This window comes from Cucurbita moschata, unplaced genomic scaffold, assembly GCF_002738365.1.
Source record: "Cucurbita moschata cultivar Rifu unplaced genomic scaffold, Cmos_1.0 Cmo_Scf00035, whole genome shotgun sequence".
Classification (NCBI taxonomy): Eukaryota; Viridiplantae; Streptophyta; class Magnoliopsida; order Cucurbitales; family Cucurbitaceae; genus Cucurbita; species Cucurbita moschata.
Window position 1 is genome coordinate 1,761,518 of NW_019268551.1, and position 8,359 is coordinate 1,769,876.

An 8,359-nucleotide genomic window follows, 5' to 3' on the forward strand; every position below is an offset into this window, starting at 1 on the left:
GTTAAATTTCTTAATATATTTTATATGTTTGTTTTGATTCACGTCAACCCAAGCTTTTGGTCCTACGAATCTGAAATCAAACCGAGTCATTTCAGGTCAACCCAAGCTTTTGGTCCACTTTGTTTAAAAGATTTTTTCCTTTTTTTCATTTTATTTTAGTAATGTTTTTCTATTTTTATTTCTTAAAATAAAATATTTTATAATCTAGATATAATCCTTATTTTAAGTTGCCTTTTTCTCATTTTTAATCATATTTAATAGTTGTTAAAGTTTCTTTAACATTTGATCGTGGATTTATATTTTGAATAAATTTAAAAAAATGTCACTTATTCGATAAAATTTAAATTTCAAAGACTTCAGAAAGTAGGTTTACATTTTGGTCCAAATTTAAAAGAAAAGTGGAATTGATTTTTAAAAAAATGATATGAAAATAAAAATTATTTGATTCACACTCACTTCAACTGCCTAACAAGCGAGAGAGCAATGCTTGTCAATTGAGCAACATCCACCACCATTGCCTTCATCGACTCCTTCACGCTACCGTTCATGGCGTCTCCTGCAAACCCGTCCATGCACGTATTGTCGTCAGTTAGAGCAGCGCTTATCCACGTTTGAATATCTTCAGTGTCAAGTCGGGTTTTGTCATTACCCTTCAACGCTTCCACAGCCATCTTTAACTCTTCTACTGAGTCTCCAAACTCCTCAATGCAATCACTCAAAGCATAACCCTCTCGCGTTGTTATGGCATTCGACTTGGCCAGGCTCGTGACGGTCGATGAGGCATCATGCGTGTGCGTGAGAGCAACGGCGAGGGCGGCAATAGTCATCAGACGATGGCTGCAGCGAATGGCGGAGGCGTCAGGGGAGAGGGAGGAAAGGCAGAGGTCAGGGTAGGGTGTGGTTTGACAAGTGGTTTTGATGAATTGGGTGTCGTTGATTGGTTGAGTTGCAACAGTATATGATTGGTTGATTAAGATCACAAAGACAATGGCTGTGATTGGAAGAACTGAGGATTCCATTTCCAACTGTCTCTACAAATGGTGGGTTTTGATTAAGGGGAAGTTTCCATTTATTTATTTATTTTGATAAGTTTAAGATTCCATGTAATGTTTGTAGAAAAATATTTAAAAATCATTTTATAAAATAAAGTTAGATCTAGGTTTGTTTTTTTTAGTTAGATTGTTTTGTAATTTCGAGGTTGTCTCCTTTATGTGTGTTTCTTTGTCTGTCATGGAATCTATTTTTCTCTCGATCTCTGTGAATATGTAGATCCATACTGTGAGAATCCCATATTAGTTGGAGGAGAACGAAACACTCTTTATAAGGATGTGGAAACTTTTTCCTAGTCGAAGCGTTTTAAAAACTTTGAGAGGAAACCCGTAAGAGAAAGTCCAAAGAGGACAATATCTGCTAGCGGTGGGCTTGGGCTGTTATAAATGGTATCAGAGTCAGACACTGGACTATGTGCCAGCGAAGAGGCTGTTCCCCAAAGGAGTAGACACGAGGCAGTGTGCTAGTAAGGATGCTGGGCCTCGAAGGAAGCGGATTTAGTGGGGGTCCCACATCGATTGGAGAAAAGAACGAGTGTCAGCAAGAATGCTGGGCCCTGAAAAGAGTGGATTGTGAGAATCCATATTAGTTAAGGGGAGAACTAAAGACCATATATGAAGTGTGGAAACCGCACACACGTTTTAAAATCCTTGAGGGGAAGCTCGAAAGGGAAAGTCCAAAGAGGACAATATCTGCTAGCGTTGGGCATGGGCCGTTATAAATGGTATCAGAGTCAGACACTGGACTATATGCCAGCGAAGAGGCTGTTCCCCAAAGAGGTAGACACGAGGCAGTGTGCTAGTAAGGATGCTGGGCCTCGAAGGAGGCGGATTTAGTGGGGGTCCCACATCGATTGGAGAAAGGAACGAGTGTCAGCGAGAATGTTGGGCCCTGAAAATAGTGGATTGTGAGAATCCATATTGGTTAAGGGGAGAACTAAAGACCATTTATGAAGGTGTGGAAACTGCAGACACGTTTTAAAAACTTTGAGGGGAAGTTCGAAAAGGAAAACTCAAAGAGGACAATATCGGCTAGCGGTGGGCTTCGGGCATTACACATATTGTACACCCTCATAGTTATACGCCTTATTAATATCTATTATCAGATAACGTATCCTTTGTTAGTGATGGTATGATTGCATTCATTACTCGTTTTGTAATATTAAATTATCTAATAATAATAAATTATCTTACCAAATATTATTACCATAAAATAATCATTTATTTATTTTTAGTAAAGTAAAAAATCAATATGATAATCATTATGTTATTTTTGGTAATTACAAAAGAAATCTTACTTTCGTACTTTTTCAATTAGTTTTTTTATGGTAACAATTTATCTATATTTTTTAATTTAAAAAAGAAAATGTTCATTTTTAATTAATATTTTACCATAATATATGTCTTTATAATGGGACAAAATTACTTATTTTATTTGACCAACAAAACTATTACCATTTGAATAACACAACAAAAACTATTTGATAAAATAATTAAAGCAATACCGAGTGTCTCTTCACACATGATCAACCAATCGAAAAAAAAATCACAACACCTTCTGTTGAAGCAAAATTTGAATTCAATCGGACAAACTATGTTCTTTGTAAGATCGTATAAACAATGCCGTTTTTCAAGACCATCTCTTGAGGGAACAATGAGCATCGGTAGTTGAGGATGTTAGATGAAAGTGTACCACATTGGTTAATTTAGGGAATGGTCATGGGTTTATAATCTAAGAATACACTCTCCATTTGTACGAGGTCTTTTAGGAAGCCCAAAACAAAGCTATGGAGCTTATACTCAAAGTGGACAATATCACATCATTGTGGAGAGTCGTGTTCCTCTAACAGCGGAAACTTGGGAGTAATGGAGTAACAGAGGAAAATAATATTCCTTATTTTAAGCTGTCTTGTCTTTTATTCTTTTTTAATCATATTTAATGGTCTGGAATCCACTCAAAGTCATCATATGTAGTAATGGGAGGAAGATAAATCACAGTCCCAGAAAAAGGGTAACTTGGGGGTAATGGAGTAACAGAGGAAAATAATATTCCTTATTTTAAGCTGTCTTGTCTTGTGTTCCTCTAACAGCGGAAACTTGGGAGTAATGGAGTAACTTGGGGGTAATGGAGTAACAGAGGAAAATAATATTCCTTATTTTAAGCTGTCTTGTCTTGTAGTAACTTGGGGGTAATGGAGTAACAGAGGAAAATAATATTCCTTATTTTAAGCTGTCTTGTCTTGTGTTCCTCTAACAGCGGAAACTTGGGTCCTTATTTTAAGCTGTCTTGTCTTGTGTTCCTCTAACAGCGGAAACTTGGGAGTAATGGAGTAACTTGGGGGTAATGGAGTAACAGAGGAAAATAATATTCCTTATTTTAAGCTGTCTTGTCTTGTGTTCCTCTAACAGCGGAAACTTGGGAGTAATGGAGTAACAGAGGAAAATAATATTCCTTATTTTAAGCTGTCTTGTCTTGTGTTCCTCTAACAGCGGAAACTTGGGAGTAATGGAGTAACAGAGGAAAATAATATTCCTTATTTTAAGCTGTCTTGTCTTGTGTTCCTCTAACAGCGGAAACTTGGGAGTAATGGAGTAACAGAGGAAAATAATATTCCTTATTTTAAGCTGTCTTGTCTTTTATTCTTTTTTAATCATATTTAATAGTGGTCTTGAATCCACTCAAAGTCATCATATGTAGTAATCGGAGGAAGATAAATCACAGTCCCAGAAAAAGGGTTGAATAAAGCAATACCGAGTGTCTCTTCACGCATGAGCAATGTTCTATTAAAGCAAAATTTGAAGTCAACCGGGCGAACTATGTTCCTAGTGAGATCGTATAAGCAATGCTGCTTTTTCTAGACCATCTTTTGAGAGAATATTGAGCATAGGTAGTTGAGGAAATTTGGAAGTAATTATGGAGCGTTGGTGTTCGTGACGTAATGCAAGAAAATACCAAGACTTACATATCAAGCTGAATTGGAGATAATCACAGAGAGACGTCATTTTATTGAGAATCACACCAAGAACATCGTAGTCAAGTGCAGTCCAATCTCGAAATTTCGAATAATCCATGATTTCTCTTCTTAGTTTTGTACCTTTGTTGCAGTCAAGTGAAACCATGGTTGTTATTGCTAGTAATTTTTATACTCTAAAAAAAATTAAAAATAAGAAATATATTTAAATGGGCAAATATTTTATTTGAGTAAATAATAATAATAAAATATATGCATTTAATGTGAAAAAAAAAAAAAAACTTTGAATATACGTTCTTCTACAATGTAGACACGTATATAGATAAATAATTTATCTAACCTCTACACATTTATATAATTTTAATAAGATAATATGGACGTACATGCACGCGCACATGAACTCCCAAGCGAGCTCGTATAGGTACCCATGCTCCTTGTCTCCAACTAGAATACACTCACGCTATCGGTATACAACAAAGGAAAGGGAGCGTGCATAGTATTATGATGTACATAATACCGTATCATAACGTCATGACAAACATAGACATTGTAAGTTACATGTCCGTATTGATCATAACAGAGAAGTATCCCGATGCACCTGAACACACAATATGCATAAGGTCCCCCATAGTTTTAAATCATGGCATCATTCTTTTCATACCTTACATAATCATCTCATATCATTACATAAGGTAAATGTACCATACTTTCATAATATGTCACATTCATCAATAGCATAACGAGTAAACATGACATGACAACATAACATTCTTCATCATAACATAATAAGCGAACATAACAATCACAAGGTAGCACACGCCACACGCCATTCATGCTTCAAACAATTCATCCAACCCAAACAGTAGTGAAGTTACTCACCTGAGTAGCATAAGCTGAAGTCACTAACTAATTCTTGAAGCTAATCCAAACTCATACCCTGAACTCCAAATTAACCTATGTGAGTTCACGACATCACATTAGAACTCATTATTTGATCCTATCTACGTAACATTTACAATTAAGCCCCTAAATTAGTTTTCTCTAGCGATTGAGAGAATCCAAAAGATTGAGGGACGGGGTTTAGGAGATATTTTAAAGAAAGTGGAAAAATATCGATTTTTTATTTATTTATTTTATTACGCACCATACAGATATTAGATTTAAATTTGAAAATTCTAAAAGTTATTAGACATTAGCTATCTTTAAACAAAATAAATAAATAAATAAAAAATTAATGACCTAAAAAGTCCCACCAACCCAATTCACCGTGGTAATTCGGTTGAATTATAAACTTATTTAAGTTGAATTAAGTTTAAATAAATAAACAAACAAGGGTTTCCAAAACTAAATTGAAATTTAATTTATTATTAATTTTAAAATATACATTTTTACTTCTAATACATGTAATTATTAATTTATATTTTATATTTATTATCTATTTTCCTAATAATATTTTAAAATAATATTTTTAATTATTTAGAAGACTTATTCTAGACGTTTTTTCAAAATAGAATATTAAAAATGAATTTCAAATATAAATTAAACTCTTGAAAATAAATAAATAGATGTTTTAAAGATTAATATTTTATTTTTATTAAAAATAAAATATTAAATAAACGAACTAAACAACCTTGGGTCCAAAAATATTTTAATCATCAACCCAATTTATAAACAATCTTAAAAAAACATTTTAAAATTCATAAATTTATTAAATAGAAAATTAAAATTTTAAAATTTTAAAAAATTTAAGAACCTAACGTATGAGAATGGTCAGCAAAATTTTTAGTCCTTTTTTTTCTTTTAAAATAAAATAAAGGAATTTAAAATAAAAGGAATTAGAATTAAATAATAATAATAGGTACGACCTGGTAAAAGGCGGGAAAATCATGAAAAGCACGTGAAGTACACGCTCTGAGTAATCGCGTGAGTATTTTGTTTGTTTTCCCACGGCAAGTCAAGTCAATTTTCACAGTTGTGCGTCGGTTAGGAGTAAATTTCTGGTTTTCATTTCTATAAAGTCCGAAAACAGAGAGAACTCGGAAACAACACGGAAGCGAAAACGAATTGAAAAGGAGGAAAGATTACATGGCCGGAAGTTTGGTTTCCGTCGTGGCGGTGGTGGTGGTGGTGGTGGCCGTCGGATTCGTGGAGGCGCAGCAGCCGGACTGTGCTTCTAAGCTAGCGAGTTGTGCGGAGTTCCTGAAATCCAATAATCCGCCGGCGACGTGCTGCAATCCGATAAAGGAAGCGGTGGCGACGCAGCTCGATTGCCTCTGCAACCTCTACACCTCGCCGGATTTCTTTTCGTCGATCGGCGTTAATGTCTCCGACGCTCTCCATCTCACTAAGGCCTGCGGCGTTCCTGTCGATCTCTCCAAGTGCAAAAGTACGACTGTTGATTCCTTCGATTTTCCTCAATTTGGTTCTCTGATTGATTAATTGACTGAATTTTCTTTTCTGCTCCGCCGTTGATTTTACAGCTGGTGCTCCGGCTCCGTCACACGGTTCTCCGGCTCCGTCGCACGGTGCTCCATCTCTACCGGCAGGTAAATTTTTCCAACTTGATGGCTATTTTCGTCATTTCACGTTTTTATTTTCTGCAAATCCGTTGATATTTTTTTATGATATTTAATGATATTGACAGCTGGATTTTTTTCTGAATAAATTAATTGGGTTTTTTCAGTCAACCAACTTTGACCTTGAGAAATAAAACGATAATTAAATTTAGGCTAAATATCTAAATGATTTAGGGCCGTTGATATTTTAGTCCACCCACTACTATGAATTATTTTTATTTTTATTTAGTTGTATTTTAATAGTTAAATTAATAAAAATATCTATAAGCTTTTAAAAAAAATAATTAAAAAAATTTAGTCTTTTGAAATTCCATTAATACCCTTAATTTTTTATTGAAAAAAAAAAACTCACTATTTTTCTTTAGGAAAAAATCAAAGGTCATTTTTGGAATATTAAATTTAATGTGAAACCCTTTTTTTCCTTTTCATTATATGATTTTTCAAAGCAAACCAAACTTGGGTCCCACTTTCTTAATTGATAAGCTAATGAAAAATGTCTTCTTTCCATTTTTTTTATTAAAAAAAAAATTAATGTCTTTTTTTTAATTATTATTTTATAAAATTTAGTGATTTATGTTTAATCATTTAAAATTTTATTAAACATAAATTTAAAATTTTTGAATTCTAATATATATAAAATTAATTTTTTTTAAAGTTATATAATATAATATCACGAACCATTCTTAATTCATGTTTCTAGAAATATTTACATTATGTGTTTGTAATATTTTATGTTTTTTTTTTTTTTTTTTTGGAACAGTGGGTGGATTTACATTTCTGCTGTTGTTCTTCGTCTCCCTCGTCTTTTATTAGCATCTCAGATATCGTCCATAATCAATTGAACGTGTTCGGGTACCTAGCATCGACCAACTTTGTATGTAGTTTAGGGGTTAAAAGTAAGGGAAAAGCAGCTTATTTGTTTGATTTGAGTAGAAGTCTCGTGGTGATTTTATCACTTTTTCATTAATGTAATTGTTTTATATTTGAGTTATAGTATGCGAAGATTCCAAGTCTAGTTGAAGGAATTTCAATTTTATATTTAAGAAGTCATTGAATTTAAAAAAATGTTTAATACATCAATAAAATAAACGTTTTTTATTTTGTTCTTAAAGGTCTCGTTAAGACTAAAATTTTAATTTAGTGTCCAATAAATCATGAATTATTTTTTTAAAAAAAATTAGGAAGACGAGCACTTATTTAACACAAAATTAAAAAAAATGTATATTTCTAAAATCACCCTTTTTAAGTCACCTAAAATTTTAGAAATTTATTAAATATTTTTTAAAATTTAGCATTAAATAGACACAAATTCATGGACTAAATTATAATTTATTATTTATTTAATTAAGACACTATTTTTCTTACATGCCCTTACAAAATTTCCTATTTCTGATAAATTGAAAATAAACCATTAAAAACATATTTTAAATATAAAATTAAAAATTTAAAGATTTATTTCTAAAATTTATAAATTTGTTACTCACCCCACCCGCCCTAATTTAACTAATTTAATGCTAAAAAATATAAACTAATATCAATGTATGTAAATATTTTAACGAAGCATTTTCAAATATATGATTAATGTATGAATAGATTATTAACATGTAAGAATCATATAAAGTATAACGTTTGTATTTCAATAATATATCAATACTTGTTCAAAAATGCATTTTAAGTATATTATTAGTATATTAAAAATATATATATATATATATATATATATATATATATATATATATATATATATATATATATATATATA

At 32.1% G+C, this 8,359-nt stretch overlaps 2 protein-coding genes across 2 annotated transcripts; one reads left to right on the top strand and one right to left on the bottom strand.

Moving 5' to 3' along the window:
* Nucleotides 1-452: 452 nt before the first annotated feature.
* LOC111431052 (21 kDa protein-like) lies at nt 453-1,019 on the bottom strand. Its single transcript, XM_023067553.1, has one exon. The coding sequence runs from the start codon at nt 1,017-1,019 to the stop codon at nt 453-455; it is 567 nt and encodes a 188-aa protein (XP_022923321.1).
* Nucleotides 1,020-6,062: 5,043 nt separating this feature from the next.
* Nucleotides 6,063-7,612, top strand: LOC111431142 (non-specific lipid transfer protein-like 1). The gene is made up of 3 exons (XM_023067682.1): nt 6,063-6,407; nt 6,502-6,567; nt 7,358-7,612. Exons 1-3 carry the CDS (start codon nt 6,107-6,109, stop codon nt 7,408-7,410), a joined length of 420 nt encoding a protein of 139 aa, XP_022923450.1. The 5' UTR covers nt 6,063-6,106; the 3' UTR covers nt 7,411-7,612.
* Nucleotides 7,613-8,359: the final 747 nt, after the last annotated feature.

What these genes read in the sequence shown, in the direction of transcription:
- LOC111431052 (XM_023067553.1), bottom strand. Translation starts at nt 1,019, where the DNA reads ATGGAATCCTCAGTTCTTCCAATCACAGCCATTGTCTTTGTGATCTTA.
- LOC111431142 (XM_023067682.1), top strand. Translation starts at nt 6,107, where the DNA reads ATGGCCGGAAGTTTGGTTTCCGTCGTGGCGGTGGTGGTGGTGGTGGTG. An exon ending in CGATCTCTCCAAGTGCAAAA is followed by an intron (nt 6,408 to 6,501) that starts GTACGACTGTTG and finishes TTGATTTTACAG; the next exon opens with CTGGTGCTCCGGCTCCGTCA. An exon ending in TGCTCCATCTCTACCGGCAG is followed by an intron (nt 6,568 to 7,357) that starts GTAAATTTTTCC and finishes TTTTTGGAACAG; the next exon opens with TGGGTGGATTTACATTTCTG.